Source organism: Dermacentor variabilis, chromosome 1 (genome assembly GCF_050947875.1).
Source record: "Dermacentor variabilis isolate Ectoservices chromosome 1, ASM5094787v1, whole genome shotgun sequence".
NCBI lineage: Eukaryota > Metazoa > Arthropoda > Arachnida > Ixodida > Ixodidae > Dermacentor > Dermacentor variabilis.
The window spans coordinates 132,903,918-132,920,240 of record NC_134568.1 but is presented as its reverse complement, the minus strand read 5'-3'; the positions used below and the strand labels follow the sequence as shown (position 1 = coordinate 132,920,240).

The following is a 16,323-nucleotide window of genomic DNA, read 5'->3' as shown; positions in this document are numbered from 1 at the left end:
AGCTCCGCAGAAAATAAATCGGCCAAACGCTGACTGCTGTGTCTGAACTCAAGCGTTTCCGAAAATAGGCGAAGCCAGTGCACTGATCCCTGTCTCGAGCGAGTCCCTCAGTCGCTGGTCAATGATCGGGTGCTCTGGCACGCGCCTGACGCAATAGCGAGACGAAACGTCCAGGAAGCTGCCGACCCAAAGATCACGTCGTGTTGCCAAACGGGGGAGCGCACAATACAGTTCCCATGGCTGCAGTTACTTCTAATGGTACCCGTATGGCGCAGCGAAAGCCGCGTTGCAAACCTTTAATCACAGTTGCCTTTTCGCTGAAAGCGGAAACGCGCGCCCCAAGCAGACGAGAGGCCAGCGGTCACGCAGAAAATGGCCCGGCCGTATGCTGTTCGCGTCATTCATTCTCATCATCGCGCTTATGTACACACGCACAAGCATGCACAAACACATGAAAGAAGACAACATGCATCGTCTTTTGATGCCGCCGCTGCCGCCCCCGTGCACGGTGCTCGTACGCTGCCAATCTTCCTGCTCCTGTAAAGAAACGGGCGGGCGAGCGGCGGGCGACTCGTTGTTCCGCCGGACTTCCTCGAGGAACTGAAAGGAGGGGAAGGCCTCCTAGGAGGAAGGAAGCACAGATGGACGGTCTGGCGGAAGGTGGAAAATAAGGGGTGGGGGTGGAGAAGAGAGCCACGACACAGCGAGGAGCGAGAGAAGGCGAAAGGGACGAAGGAAGGAACCTCTGCTCTCCATTCAGGCGAAAAGAGTTCCAGTTCTTTTCGGAGGCCCCCTCAGAGAACAACAACGCGTGTCCCTCCATAGCATCGCGAGCGCACGCAGTTGCTGCTACTAGCTGAGGCACCCGCAATGTGGACCCGCACGACGCTCGCGGTCGCCGCGGCCTGCATCTATCTCGCCGCCGCGGGGGCGGCCACAATGCAACCACAGGTGTCAAGCGCCGTGGCCGAAGACCTCGTCGGCGATACGACGGCTGGCGGCGAACCGCCCCCGTCCGCCGGCGCCACCACAGTGTCCGACGACCTGGACGTGGAGGGTCGCCTCAGGTCCCTCATGGACCGTCTCATCCATGACTCACTCCCACGCATGACGGCGCTGGGCAGCGGCTCTAACGTGACCGGTGACTGCTCAGCTGCCCTCTTCCGGCTGCTTCTGGGAATGCGCAAGTTCGAGCCCTGGGCTCTCAGGCGTAAGTGCCGTGTGCTACTCCGTTTTTGACAGCGTTTTCGTTTCTTTTATCTCTTCTATAAACCTAATGTCTGTCTTGTGCCGTGTAGGCCGTCTGTCGTGGCTGTCCAGAACCTCCTCATAGCAGCGATATGAGAAATGTTCGCGCCACACCACGCACACCGCAGCTGCCTTGCGACAGCAGCAGTGTACGTTGTTGACTGCTGACCGACTCAGGCTTCCGCATAATCGCTTTACTTTGATGTTGCATATGGTTTATTTTCTTTCTTTGCCTTCTCAATCTGTTGTATAAGATGCTTCGGTAGTGTAAGAGAAAGTGACGGCTATACGGTAAACTTCTGTACTGGTGTCCCAAAGAGAAACCCAATGAATAATTTAAGGGTTTCCTCGAAACTATATGAGATAAAGTTTACTGGTGACTGAGCAAAATTTCTCGGTTAGCGGACCGAGGCGGTGCGGTCGTAATAAACAGCATGGCAGGTTCAGCATGTGTGGGCGTTCTGTTTTAAAGACTAATCCGCATAACATTACCCGCCGTATTGGCATAGTGGCTATGGCATTGCGCTGCTAAGCATGAGGTCATGGGATCGAATCCCATCGTGTTGGCCGCATTTCGATGGGGAAGAAATGCGAAAACGCTCGTGGTGCCGTGCATTGCGTGCACGTTAAAGAACCACAGCTGGTGAAAATTAAGACGGACTTCTCCACTGCGGCGTGCCTCATGATCATATCGTGGTTTTGGCCCTTAAAGGTCAAGAATTTAACTTAATTGACATCCGTAACATTGTGAGTACTGTCACTGTGTAATTGCCCAGCAGATCTAGAGCGGAGAGCAGAACTGTTGAGTTTGATGCGGTTGATAAAACACAGAAAATTGTGTTTTAGTCAATAAGCTGCCATCGTTTTCCCGCAAGCCAATCATAAGACTGATTTTGCAGCAGTCGGAAGTAGCGGAGACACGAAAGTTACCAATTCCCGCCGCCTACCCCTACGCACTTCGCCATCACGCTGCTACTGTTTACGCAATGTTTGACCATAGTCACTCTCTTGACAGAATATCGCAGCAGCAGGCGAACTACCACCACTCCTTCATTCATCCGACGCCACGCATATCGACTATAGTATACGAGGATTTCTTCTTCTTCTTGTCTTTTTTGTCAATTTCAAGCTGAAGTATAGTTGATTTAGCTGTTTCACCCCGATACTCCAAAGTATTAATATGGAGAAATGGTTGCAACACAATAAGAGGTCCATAGCTCTACGCTATGGGGAACGCGAAATAGAGTCGAATGCGTCCCGGAGCGCCTGGTTTCGTGAAAAGAAAACGGAATCGCGCCCATGTTCATCCCGTTATGTTGGTCGCTCATTCACATCCTTCCTCATAGCACCAAGCTTTGCGTCTCCCTTCTGCGTCCGAATGAATATGTGCCACCTGTTATACAACGCTTCTTCGACGGCTCCAGCACGGGGAATGCCACCATGGCTTCCCGTTCCCAAACCGGTGGTGCGTGCTACCGCCTCTGCCAGCGGTCAATGCCGGTATTTCGCTGGCACGTATGGGGTATCTTTCCTCAATGCCCATCTCTTTCGAACGCTAGCATAAAGTGGAGCGGTGAACAAAAAAGAAAGAAAGAAAGAAGGAAGGAAAGAAACAAAGAGAAATAGACGATATCGCCGCAGCGGAGCGGCTAACAAGAGCCGTGGGGAGAACAGTGCACACGCGATTCAAGGACCCATTATCCTGCGATCTTGGGCGCGCGAAAGAGGTCAGTGTATCCAAATTGCCTCATCTGTTGCGCATTATTCAGCGGACGCTCGGTGCTCAGTGCGTAGTGCATCATTAATTCCTCCATTGAACTACAGGCGAACAAAACGTACCGCAGCCACAATGAAACGCGCTTCATGGATAGTCAAATCAGGCGCGACATCCAGCGATAATTATATGATGGCGTAACAGTTTGTTATGTCACACTTACTTGCAGTCATGAGATTGCCTGCTTCTATAGCAATTTTTCAAGGGCAAGCTTCGACATTTTCCACTTGTTGGTAATACGTACGCACCTTTGGCTGTTGTCAAGGGCCTCTCACGACATGTATACTAGGCATTTTGTTTGTGTATAAGCTCAGCACAACAATTGAAACGAACGAAAATAGCCCTAAACCGGACTGCTTGTTAGCATTTGTAAATTTTCTCGCCACTTAGGCAATGATAGGATGATGTCGTCCATCACAAGGGAATGACTATACCTAAGGTATAGCTGCATGGATTAGCTTGGCCAATCTGAAATGACTGACCTATACTTGCTACAATTTACAAAATTGTATGAAGCACTTGCGTGTTCTTAGTTACCAGAAAAATGTTATGTGCCATGTTTAGTTATGAATATTGTGCAGTTTTGGAGCACAGTCCGAGCATGTAAATTTCTCGCACAGGGTGGAGCCATCTGGTAGCATTTCTGGCGGCACTATAAATGTAGAATGTCTAATTGCTTGAGGGAAGGGGGAGGGGGGGCGTGAAGAAAGCCTATATCTGCGGAATAATGAAGATGTTTACTGAAAGTTTAGAAATATCTACAGTTTCACAGGAAACCTTGGAGAACCACATCAATGAATGCCTCTGTACTGGTTGAACCGCGCAATTTTGTTTTAAAGGGCATCGCTTTCTTTGACTCTTTCGGCCGTTTTTGTGTTTGGTTCGTGGTTGTTCGGTGGTCGGACTCGGCAAGGAAAACACGTTCGCTCGCTCGCTCGCTCACTCACTCGCTAGTTCGTTCGTTTGTTCGTTCAGGCTGTTCGGGTACATTGACAATCACGATCGATGGTTTCGGTACATTATTTTCTTTAGCTGGCCTCTTTATTTCTGGGAAAACTTTGCCTACAGCATCAGGGAAGAAATAAAAATGAAATGAGGCTGCTAAAATAAATACGCCGATTAACATGCCGCTACTTTTGATGACACCCTGGCATGTCTAAAGAGCTCCCACCGTAGGTTCTACAGGAGGTGCACTGACACTCCACGTGGGACCACGGTGCGGCACTGCTTACATCCTCTGCAGTTCAGAGCACAATGCGTGATCATGACTGCGGGCCCCTCGTTAAAGCCGCCAAACTTAACGAGACCACAGAGCGAGAGCAGAATCACTGAGTGTCACAACAGTGCACGTGCCTGCGATGTAGCCACCGGGGCAGTGTGCACGAGTCCTTAGCGCCTCCGCAATCGAGCTCGCTGCGTAGCGCGCGTTTCTGCGCGCTCTATCTCCGGCCCAAGGAGCACATGGCCATGGAGGAAGTTCGAAAATAACCCGGGACGCAGAGCTATATACTTTATCGGCATCACGATAGCGAATCGAGTCTTTCCGTTTTGGCGAGACGGAAAACGGCCCGACAGGCCCGCGCCGCTTACAAACTGACGGAACCGGCGTGCAGTTTATACGCAGCTTTTCTGTGCGACTGAGCGCGTTCATTTGCTCAACATGATCGTTCTTTGCGGCTGTAAAGCTTGAACTAAATGAACGAAAACGAGAAAGAAAAAATTAAATGATAGCGGAATACCTACACCGACAAAGAGCCAGAGAAGATGGTGCGTAATGCGTCGGGCGCGGCGAGTGGCCCAAGGCAGACAGCGTGCGACGGCAACGGGCTTTCCCGCTGCGTCGAGCCTCTCGCGCCGCTACGCATGACGGCCCCGCCAACCTTTGAGGGCCGTGACCCTCTTCGACAACGGATTACCCGAGCGCGGCGTCTGAAGGACGGTGGGCGGCATGCGGCTCCTGCGAGCCATTGGTCCCGCACGCGCGCCAGACTCCCGGAAACACCCGCGCCGCGCGGATGTAACTCATTCCTGTAGTTTCCTTTCAGTGGAGGCGTCGGTTGGCGCTTGCAGAACTCTGACCTGCAAATGCAACGACATAATACCTTTGTCACTTCATCATTCTTTTCGATCAACGCGAGGCACTGGTAGGCTAGCATATATTTCAGCGAAACTGCGAGTTGAAGATGCGGTAATTTTGACAATTCACTCCATTAACAAGTGCGACTTATGGCTGCCGGCTGACCAAGACACACCACTTGCTGACAACGCTCTCCTGACAACCTACATTATTTGCGATGGAGTCAATAATTTGCGTACCCAAAGCAAACCAGTAATATTTCAACAGCTTCGAATCGCTACCTAAATTTGTTTTCTATATGAGCGCATTTCGCTCACTAATTTCATTTATACCCACTGTGGTCAGTGGGCAGGTTTTTATATCGCCAACGCTAAAGTGTCGCATCGTATGCGATGGCAGCAGTATCGCTTCGGCAAAGCTAGGTTGCTTGTTTGCTTCGCATTCGAAGACGTTAGCTTAAGCTAATCATCTTAAACATGAGTAACGGTAATTTGTACCCATAACTGCGTCATGTACTGATTTTCCGCAGATAAGCTGAGCATGGGAATATGACAAACGTAGCCCTACTAGCATTGGCTGATACTCGCGCACTTGCCGTCCTCGTCGTTCAAGGTGGACAGCACTCGCTCACGTAACAGGGAAAGAACTTTCCTCGGGGGCAGGAGTGCGAGCTCCCACCGCCCTTCGTATAGGCGCGCGACAGGGAAACGCTGTTCTCTTTCACCCGGTCTCTGGTCAATTGTCCTTCCTACGCTTTTCCTTCGGATGAGCGCGATATCCTCATACCCCAGCGCGAGCCTCAGACCCAGTTCTGTTCCAGGACACCGTGTGTTGCGTAAACGGGCTCCTTCAGTGCGCAGGTTCCTCTTGACCGTCAAAGAAGGGCGGTAAACACGCAAGCTTACGTAAGCAAAGCCAGAACCGGAAGAAACGCGCAAATATCATTATCTCAGTTTAGTTGCCGTTTGCGCTGGCTTCCTCATAACCTTCTAAACCAGTCACTTCTTGTCCTGCCAGTTTTTTTCTTTTTCGTTAACCTGTCGGGCTTTATTTTCTCTTGCGAGCCCGTCTAGACTTCCGCGCTTTACGGGAGCCCGCATAACTTCCGTAATCTGCATCCGGTGTAAGCCGGCGCCAAGATGGTCTCTGAGCTGCATGACTTCCTCCACGCTAAAATTAACTTGACAAACGCCAGAAAGCGAAGCCCGCGGTGTGCTTTCGAGGAAACGCGGAGGAATGACGGCTGCCCGCCGCCGCCACCGCCAATGCACTGAGTGTGTAGGGCGGCCTGTGCGCCTCTGTATGCATGTAACAAGCAACGGACGGCTCGAGATCTTCAGTGCACGTAGGAGGAAGAGGCGGAAAGATTTGTCCGCAGCCCAGAGCGAATCAAATTGCGCTCGGCTGCACAGTCTCCGGACCGACTGCCTGCTGACGTTGCGGACTATCCGAATTGCTGCGGGACCTGCATGCACGCTCCGCGGTAATTTTCCTTGCAGGGCATCGGCTCGTTCCACACGCTCTGTCCGAATAAGGCTGGAGGTGGGGAACGTTCACCTGTCACATTCAGAGTTCTAGGCACTATTACCACATTGCCGTAAGAAATCGTTGCTTTATGTGCATATCTAAATATGGTGACAAGAAAATGGAAAGAAAAGAAACATCTCGAGAAAACCCTCTCGTCAAGTCGGACCAGTTGTGCCTTCGTTTCTGTAAATGACGCTAACTGGAGCTGTGCGCATATGTATCGCTTTATGTAATGCGCGTGTTTAAGCTGAATTCATGCGGCAATATAAAAATGAAAACTTTTAACGACTGACTTGGCATTGCGATGCACACAAATATTAAAGTAGCTACACATCTTTTTTTTTTTTTGCGCGTGCATAAGAGCGTAGAAAAACTGGTTACAGCTATGAATCACCCGTGACAGCATGTTACTGACAAAAATATCATAAACTCCAGCGAAAGTTAACTATCGATGTAGGCGAACTCTTTATCGTGTAAAGGGACTGTGGCTGATGCACGTTTTGCCCCTCCTTTTTTATGTGGTATGATTCAGCTAGCTTACGTTGATCTCGATGCCTGGAAACAATCCCTGTTTCTTAGGAAACATCTCTGTACATTACGGATAGGGAACATCACGTATTGTGAAAGGCCATCAGAAACTTCACATATTGCTGACCATTGCAGCACCTGCTGGTGCTAGAAACAGAAATTATTGTCAGACATCTAGGTGAAATCACTCGGGAGCTAGCTGAATCATACCGTATCGAAAATAAGGGCGAAGCGTCAAGCCACATGTACTTTACAAGAGTTCGCCTACCTCGATAATTAATTGCCTGAGTTTTAGATAGTTTTATAAGCAACACGCTGTCATGGGTCTTTTTGATGATGTAACCAGTTTTTCTACCTTGTGTTGCACGCGTGCAAGAAATTTTGTGACCGCTTATATCGTCTGTGTTCAATTAAAAAAAATGACTTGTGAGTGAAACGCTGTCCTATCTGTTATCGCTTCTCTTACTTTTTGTGCACTCGCTCTTACGCTTCAAAACCTTTCTATTACATCCTGTGCGAGAAGCGTTTATTTGTTTCAGCATCCGTACAATATACATGTTTAAAGAAGCTTCGAGAAACAGCTCTTTCGAGTACCGCTGGAAAGGGTGATACAAACAGAGAGAAGAACGAGTCTAAAGTGTCATTTTCATATGAATGTCTGGTATGCAGAAAATGCCTGTTAAAAACGAAACATGACGGTACTGCTAAGCTTGCTGCTATATAGACAGAGATGAGGTGATGTTGAAAAGGATATAGAAAATACATTCTCCGGAGTAAGAACGGTGAAGTGGCGTTTGGCTGCTCCAGCTCTATAGGCGGTTCACTGTGACCTTCATTATTTCAAATTTCATCTTTGACGCACGTGGTAACGTAGATTACCGCGTGGAACCACTTGGTGAATGCAGCAGAGTCATGGCGAAAATATACATAACGACTAGCTCGCCATGGATCGGACCTACGCCTACCTTACCAGTGCATTCGAATTATAGTCCATCACGTTCTGAACGACCATGCCGGCTCGCGAGCAGCTGTGACCTTTGCGTTTCATTTTGTGAGCGTGTTATGAAAAGAACGATTTCGAAAAAAAATCTTGTTAGCCATTTCGACACGCGCTGTTGCAATTCGTGGGAAGCAGATCCTTCAAAAGCTCAATCGCACGTTCAAACTAAATCCCAAACTGAATCGAACATTCAAGTCAACCCAGTAGTTTATCTGCAAATTGGTTTTATGTATGAAAAATAAAAATCAAGATATACATAATTTGCAGAGAAACACTTCGCGTGCAATCCAAAACAGCTTTACAACTCCTCCCCATAAATAAGGAAATAATTGTGCACATCCCACACATTGTGGGAATCTATGTCAGGCGAAGCATTTTGCAGGTACCTGGCTAACCAGTATTGTTTTGAGCTCCCGCAAAGCAATACGACGTGGACCAACGTGTTCCTGCAAATTGAGTAGTTGTGCGTAAGTCGCGAGCGTACACGTGTGTGTGACGACAGCAGCACGACGATAACCACGTTGTAGACGATCGTACGATGGCGATGGCATGATTTCTACGCCATCCGTTCGACGCGAGCCTACGACATGACGATTGTTGGATTCTACATAGAGAGAGAGAGAGAGAGATGCAAATGAGAGAAAGGCAGGGAGGTTAACTAGACTTAAAACCTCCGGTTTGCTACCCTGCACTAGGGGAAGGGAAAGGGGAAGTAAAGAGGGAAAGAAGAGCGTGACAAAAATAAAAGCGTGAGAAAAAAATATGAAAAGGGATGAAATGGGGTCCTTATAGTCTTTCTAATAGGCCACTGTCACGTAGAAAAGTCAACAAAGCCTTGACCGACTTTTGCTGCGACGACAGTTCACGTCGGCATTCCAAAACTGACTGTTCTGAAAGTGGCCTGTCGTCAAGGCGTGCCAACGTGGTCGCTAGTGACAGCCGGTGCGCGCTGTATTGAGGACAGTGGCAGAGCACGTGTTCGATGGTCTCCTCGCCGCCGCAGTGTCTGCAAGCCGCGCTGTCGTCCATACCGACTCGGAAGGCGAAGGATCTTGTGTAGGCGACACCAAGCCACAGTCGGCAAAGTACTGCTGTTTCTAGTCGAGAGAGTCCAGATGGGGGTCGAAGTCGAAGGGAAGGGTCCAGTCGGTGTAGACGTGTATGCTGTAAGCTTGGTGTGTTCCATAAAGTTTTGATGGATTCATTTGCAAGCACACGAATTTTCGTCACAGCGTCTGTTCTTGAGAATGGAATGGAGTCTTGCAAGCCCTCCTCATGTGCAGATTGTGCTGCTGCGTCGGCAAGTTCATTGCCCATTATGCCACAGTGGCTTGGAATCCACTGCAACGTGATGTCGTGTCCTTGCTCGACGAGGTGGTGAAGCAGCAGTCTGATTTCTAGAACTAGTTGTTCGTGGGGTCCTCGGCGTAAGGCAGAAACCAAACAATGAAGTGCAGCCTTGGAGTCAGTGAACACGCTCCATTTCTTGGGTAGTTCTTCAGAAATTACCCGAAGTGCACAACGAATAGCAGCAAGCTCCGCGGCAGTCGATGTAGTCTGGTGAGAGAGTCGAATCTTTATGGTGGAAGGTTTTGCAGGAAAGATCACCGATCCTGCAGACCCATTCACCGTGGTTGAAGCGTCAGTATACAGATGATGATGATCGTTGTACGTCTCGTACAGCAAGAGCAGTGAAAGCTGCTTGAGTGCTGGAGACGAGAGTTGGGCTTTTGTTCGTATGCCTGGTACGATAAGTCGAACCTTTGCTTGAGCCAAGCACCATGGTGGAAACGGAACTTTCGCTGGAGCTGTATAACCTGATGGAAGGTATGCACGATAGGGCAGGACAGTTTCACAAAAGGAAGCGCGTGGTCGATCCTCTGGCAGTGAGGCTAGATGATGGGCAGGGGCTCGAGCAAGGTGTCTTACGTGTGTTCTGAGTGCTTCCATGACTATATGGGTCTTGGCTGGGAAATCGTGTGCAATCGCAATGGTTTCAGCCGTTGATGAACACCGCGGCAATCCAAGACACACTCTTAGCGCCTGGGCCTGGACGCTTTCGAGTGTACGGATATTACTTCTGCAGGTGTTGGTCAGCAAAGGCAAGCTGTATCGCAAATACCCAAGAAAGAGCGTCCTGTACAGTTGCATCATTGCATGTACTGAAGTACCCCAGACATTTCCTCCAAGAAACTTAAACACGTTAGAGATATCCGTCAGGCGCTTCTTTAGGTAGGCCACATGAGGACTCCAGCAGAGGTCGCGATCAATGATTACTCCTAAGAATCGGTGCGTCCTGACATAAGGAATGTTTTGACCGTCGATAGAGACATCGTATAATCTCATTGGCTTCCGGCTAAACGCGACCAATGCGCATTTTTCTGGCGAGATCTTGAGGCCTTGTTCATTTAAGTAGGCCGATGTTGACGTGGCAGCTTTTTGAAGCCTGGCGCGTACTTGCGGCCGTGTCACACCAGATGCCCACACGCAGATGTCATCGGCATACATTGAAATTTTAACTGTGTTCGGAAGTCGTTCCACGAGACCAATGAGTACAAGGTTGAAAAGCGTTGGACTCAAGACACCACCTTGTGGAACTCCATGGTGCGTATAATATTCCGAGGTTGGGCCAGCTTCAGTGTTAAGAAATAGAGACCACCTATGTAAATAACTGCGAGTCCAACGATATAATGGACCGCCTAGGCCCACCGATTCCAATGCTTCAAGTATGGCGTCATGAAGAACGTTGTCGTAGGCTCCCTTTATATCTAAGAACATTGCGACAGATAACCTCTTACACGCCTTTTGGTGTTGAACATAGGTTATCAGATCGATAACGTTGTCGATAGAACATCGGTGACGTCGAAAACCAGCCATGGCGTCCGGGTAGATTTCGTAATGTTCAAGATACCACTCAAGTCTGGCGAGGATCATTCGCTCCATTACCTTCCCAACGCAACTTGCCAGCGCAATCGGTCGGTATGAAGTAATCTCTAAGGGAGACTTGCCAGGCTTAAGAAGCGGTACCAGGCGGCTGAGCTTCCAATCTTGAGGAACTTTGCCCTCTTGCCAGGACTCGTTATAGATATGAAGGAGTGCACTTCGTGCCCGTTCACCAAGGTGACATAGCATGCGGTAAGATATGTCATCCGGACCAGGCGACGGCGACCGATTACAGAGGGCGAGCGCCGCGTCAAGCTCTTGCGTCGTGAAAGGCAGATCCATGCGTGAATCGCGTGAATCTGGAATACGGTTCAATGTAAGCGAACCTGTGCGAGTTGGCTGGCCCGCAATCATAGCACAGAAGTCTTCCGCCACATCAATGTCTTGTCGGCGCTGGAATAGTGCTAGGGCCTTAAACGGGAAACGCTGTTCCGGAACAGAACGTAGACCTCGCACAGTTCTCCATATTTGAGATAGCGGTTTGCGGGGATCTAGCGACGCACAAAATTTCGACCAACGCTGAGCCTCTAGTTTATCCATGCGCCGTTGTATCTTCTTTTGCATTCTCCTGGCTGTTCTGAGATCCTGAATTGACTTAGTGCGTCGATATCTCCTTTCGGCACGACGGCGAATCGCACGAAGCCGCTCCAATTCCAGGTCGAATTGAGAATACCTTGGAGAACACGTAAGTGTGCGCGTGGCCGTCTGTGCCGTGTTCTTAATAGCTTGTTGAAGGCCACAAGAGAGGCCTTTGTGACAAGCGTCCTCAATCTGGGATGTAAAGATAGACCAATCTATTCTTCGTATCGTGGTGAACGTATACGTGTTAGACATTCCCTTGATCTTGAGGTAAGTGGGGATGTGGTCACTTCCGTGCGTTTCAATGTCCAAAAACCACTTAACATGTGTGGCGAGGCGGTGGGAGACGAAAGTCAAATCGAGGCAGCTGCTGTACGTTATTCCCCGCAGAAATGTTGGACTTGCGTCATTCAGCAGGCAGAGACCATTGTTGGAAGCTAATGAAGCTAGTCGTCTTCCCGTCGCGTTAACCTTTGAGCTTCCCCAAATGGTATGGTGAGCGTTGAAATCCCCAGTGATAATCCATGGACCAGGTTGTGCTTTCAAGATGTCTTCTAGTCTTTTGGTGTCAAATCGACTCGATGGAAACAGATACACCCCCAAGAGTGCAAAGGTGACTTTCCTATTTTTAACAGTCATGCACACATACTGATTGTCGTCATGATGTTGCACCGGTTGGACGACGTAAGTGAGTTCACGGCGAATAAACACGACCACCTTGCTACTTTTGATGTCTCTTGATGAGAATATTGTCTCGTAGCCGGATAGTCTCATTGGATGGGATAATCTTGGTTCACATATGACAATGATTGGAAAGCGGTTAGTGAGAACAAATTGACGAAAATCGGCGATGCGAGATCTTAGACCTCTCGCGTTCCACTGAAGGATCGACGCTTCTCTGACCTCCTTACGAAATGACTTGTGATTGTCAGTCATGGCTTCACTCAAGGCTTGCTAGGACGGGGCTCAGCGCGTCGAGCACTTGTAGTCCACTACGAGCAGATGGAGTGTCAATGCTTGTCAGCATGGCCCTGATGACATTCACAATGGATCACAGCACCGGGATCATTTGGCAGTCGACTGTTGAAGCCTCACCGACAGAAGCGGGCTTCGATGGGAGCATCAAGCGTGGAGGCTCCTTAGAAGACTGAGAGCTTGCAAGCGCCGGCCACTCTTCCACGGGGGCAGCAGTTCCCCTCTGAGGCTTCCTTGTGCTCTCGGGCGTTCCATATGAAGATGATGGCGTTGGCGCAAGCGGCGCACGAGCTCCACCCTGTCTTGAGCGTTTCCGTCGATGACGACGTCGACGCCGGATCTTTTCTGAGGCTTCTCTATGGGTTGAGTTATCCCTCACCATTTGCTTCAGAACTTCGAACTCTTTTTTGATTCTTGGGCATTCTTTAGACGTCGCTTCATGGGTGCCTTCACAGGTGCCACACCTTAAGTTTGTGGCACGGCAGACATCTACCGTGTGTGACTCCGCGCACCGGGGGCATATTGGGGAGTTTGTGCAGGCGCCCTTAACATGTCCGATCTTAAAGCACTTGTGGCATTGAAGCGGCTTTGGGATAAACCGTCGTACGACATGTCGGAAGTGACCGACCTTTACGTGCGAAGGGATGGAATTCCCCCTGAACACAATCTTCACACAACGGCTGTTGCCAAGTCGGCATACGTGCGTGATGACCATTCCTTCGTATGCCGGTTTGATCAGAATTGGCAGGTCCGAGTTCGAAATAGCCAAGTCAATATCGTAGATCACACCTGCAGTGCAGGCCCCATCCATAGGTATGACCGATCGTACTTTTATGTTGCCCAAATCTGTTATCTGTCGTAGCGTCTCCAGCGTGGTTCCACGGGTTGTGTCGACAGCTAGAACATTCTTTCGTGTGTTCAGCCGGACTTCCTTGATTTCGTTAGGCGCCTTTCCCTCAAGAAAAACAGAGAGAGCTTGCCTGTTCAATACTCGAAGGTTGACAGAAGAATCCACTGGTATGAAGAGGATGGTGTGCGGCCAGCGTTCACTACCTGCCTGCATGGTTGACGTACTCGCTGGTGACGACGCCTTGATAAGCCTCCTTTTAGCCCTTCGGCTCCTCACCGACACGAAGCTGTCATCAGATGAGTCGTCACCTGTGATTGAGTAGACCTCTGTGTCTTCGCTGGTGCTGGACCAGGTGCCTCGTTTCCTTGAGGAACTTGTTAATGTAGTGATCTTGCCAGACGGGCCGGCAATAGGCTCTGCATCCATGGCCACAGGAGTAGGAGTCTCTCTTGAGTGGTCACTGGTGGTTGACCAGGTGCCTTGACTCATAGAAGAGATTGCCGTTGCAGACTTCTGGCAGCACGGGCCTGCGGAACGTTCCGCGTCCATCGCCTCAAGCCAGGACGCGGAAAATGCCCCAGAGACTGATGAAAATTTGACGAAAACTGGCTAGCTGGGACAGATGCGTTCTAGCACTGAGTAACTTCGTCTTCGTCCATAAATAGTGGACGAACGTAAGCGGGAGAAACACGGATTGTGAATGACGTCATCAGCGACTACGTGTTACGCAATCGTACCTACGTGTGGTTATTTCACGTGGTGTATGTTAACACGAAGACAGCATTTGCAATTCGGTGAAAAACTTTTAACATTTCAATAACTTTTGTGATCACAAAGTATGTACAACGTCGCACTGTTTCTACGTAGCGTGAGCTGCTACAAGAAAGCGCTGGGTGAAGTGGGCCCGTCCCGGAGGCGGGGCAGTCTAACACGGCGCCTCAAAGCGCCAGCTGCCCCAAGGAACGTAGACGACAATTTGGCAAGAGGTGAACGCGCCGAGTGTTTCGAAGAGCTGACTGGCTTTGGAATGAGATAAGCAAGCATGCGTGCGATCGTGGCCTAATGTTGATGCCGGCTAACGTTAAGACATTTTTCTTCAAGCTGCACACATTAACCTTGCCTGTTAATTAAACGGGATAATATGAAAGAATAATTTATGTGCTATGGGGAAGCAGGTGCTTTCTGTGCAAGCTAGCTAACATTATTGAACATGTTTTCATTGATTGTAATTATGCCATTATCGATGGGGATATATTACAAAGAACGTTAAAAATAGACCTAAGCCTGAATCCACATATCATTCGTCTTTTGCCGCCTGAACGTGAGTTTCAACAGAGGGACGTTATGTTTTTGCTCGGGCTACATGCCGTCTGGTGTAGTTTGTGTGCATATAGACACTGCGACGCCGATCCGTGCATGAATACTTGTAAATGGTTATTAAAGTACGGTATATTTATTAAGACGATTAACTGTGATGAAAATGTGATGCCAGTGTTTGATTCTTTAACATATGTAAAGGGAGTTGGATCTTTGATCACAATCACCTATTTATGCTTGTAACCAAGCTATAAATAAAGAAAAGAAAACGATCTCGGCCTAATGTTTAGAGCATCCGGCGGCTATGCTCGACCGCACAGAGGTTCTATTGGCGGCGAGGAGTTACGGAGTCGCCATCTATCGGAAGCGCCTCGCTGGCTTAGTATGAGGGATCACGTGGCGCGCTCCTCATAGGTTTTGCTGTCAGCGCTCACTGAAAACACCACGCGCGAGCTCTCCCGGACATTTCTGTAAGTACTTTCGAAACGAGAGAAGTTTCTTACTGTCTAAATAATAATCTTGGGCAAACTGAAAGCACACAATCGTTTACAGACGCTATCTCTTTACCGAATACGTACAGTGAACGCCACTGCGCGCGGTCGCCGCGATGGAGTCTCCCGAACCGGCTTCTTGCGTGAAAGGTAGGTAAACGCTGAGAGAAAACTATGTGAAATATGTTCTTATAGTGTTTGTATAACTAAATGGAGTGTAATAGAACGAAGCCTCAATGCAGCCATCGCGCAGATTCGCAGCGACCGAGTGCGCGTCTGCATGCTTGTCCGCGCTGTTGTGCCATTACCACAAGCCCGGATTCCGAATCTGCAAGATGGAGAATTTTCCTGCGAGCGCCCTTTGGACAAACCCGGGGCTGCGCCGAAAGGCACAGCGCCCTAATTCTCCCTTGACAAGTCAAGATGCTGAGCCGTCAGGCAGTGGTGTCCTCCGGAGAAGCATCGGCGGGCAACATGTTCAAACGTGTCGCCAAGTGCCAGACAGCCCGGCGCCGTACCTCCCCTGCCCTGGAGGTCACCGCGCCCGCCAGTTTTGAACGGGGTGGCCAGCGTGGTCGCTGGTTGGACCCCTCCGACGACCGTCGAGTGCTCACTTTGTATTGGGCCGTTTGAGTGACAATGGTTTCTGGGGGCTTATAAGCCGCGGCGCGCCGCCTGGAAAACCGGATCCGCCGACCCACCGGGAGCAGAGTGCCGCTCTCGACTGGAGTGAGATGTGTCACGCGTTTTCGCCGGACGTCGCCGTGCGAGAACAGTCGCGTTTGCTGTGAGCTCTCGGCCCCAGTGCCGATCCCTTCATGTCCTGTATAATGACCTGTATATAGTGTATAAAGTCCCTTTTGTTATTCTCACCGACGCCTGACTCGGAGTCTTCGCTACCAACGCTCTGTCACGAAACGGGTGACGAGCGCTACGGGACCACCTCAAAGTCGTAACAGCGCACTGTTTCGCTTTCTCCGCGCGAGCGTTTTCGCACCGTGCCATGAGCTTTAG

At 49.8% G+C, this 16,323-nt stretch overlaps 1 protein-coding gene across 1 annotated transcript in view; it reads left to right on the top strand.

The window, feature by feature from the left end:
* The first annotated feature begins 870 nt into the window (after positions 1–870).
* Positions 871–16,323, top strand: part of LOC142585395 (nose resistant to fluoxetine protein 6-like) — an 87,625-nt gene continuing 72,172 nt past the window's right edge. Inside the window, exon 1 of the mRNA XM_075696169.1 lies at positions 871–1,210. Coding sequence (XP_075552284.1) covers positions 871–1,210 — 340 coding nt within the window. The remainder of the gene's footprint in view (positions 1,211–16,323) is intronic.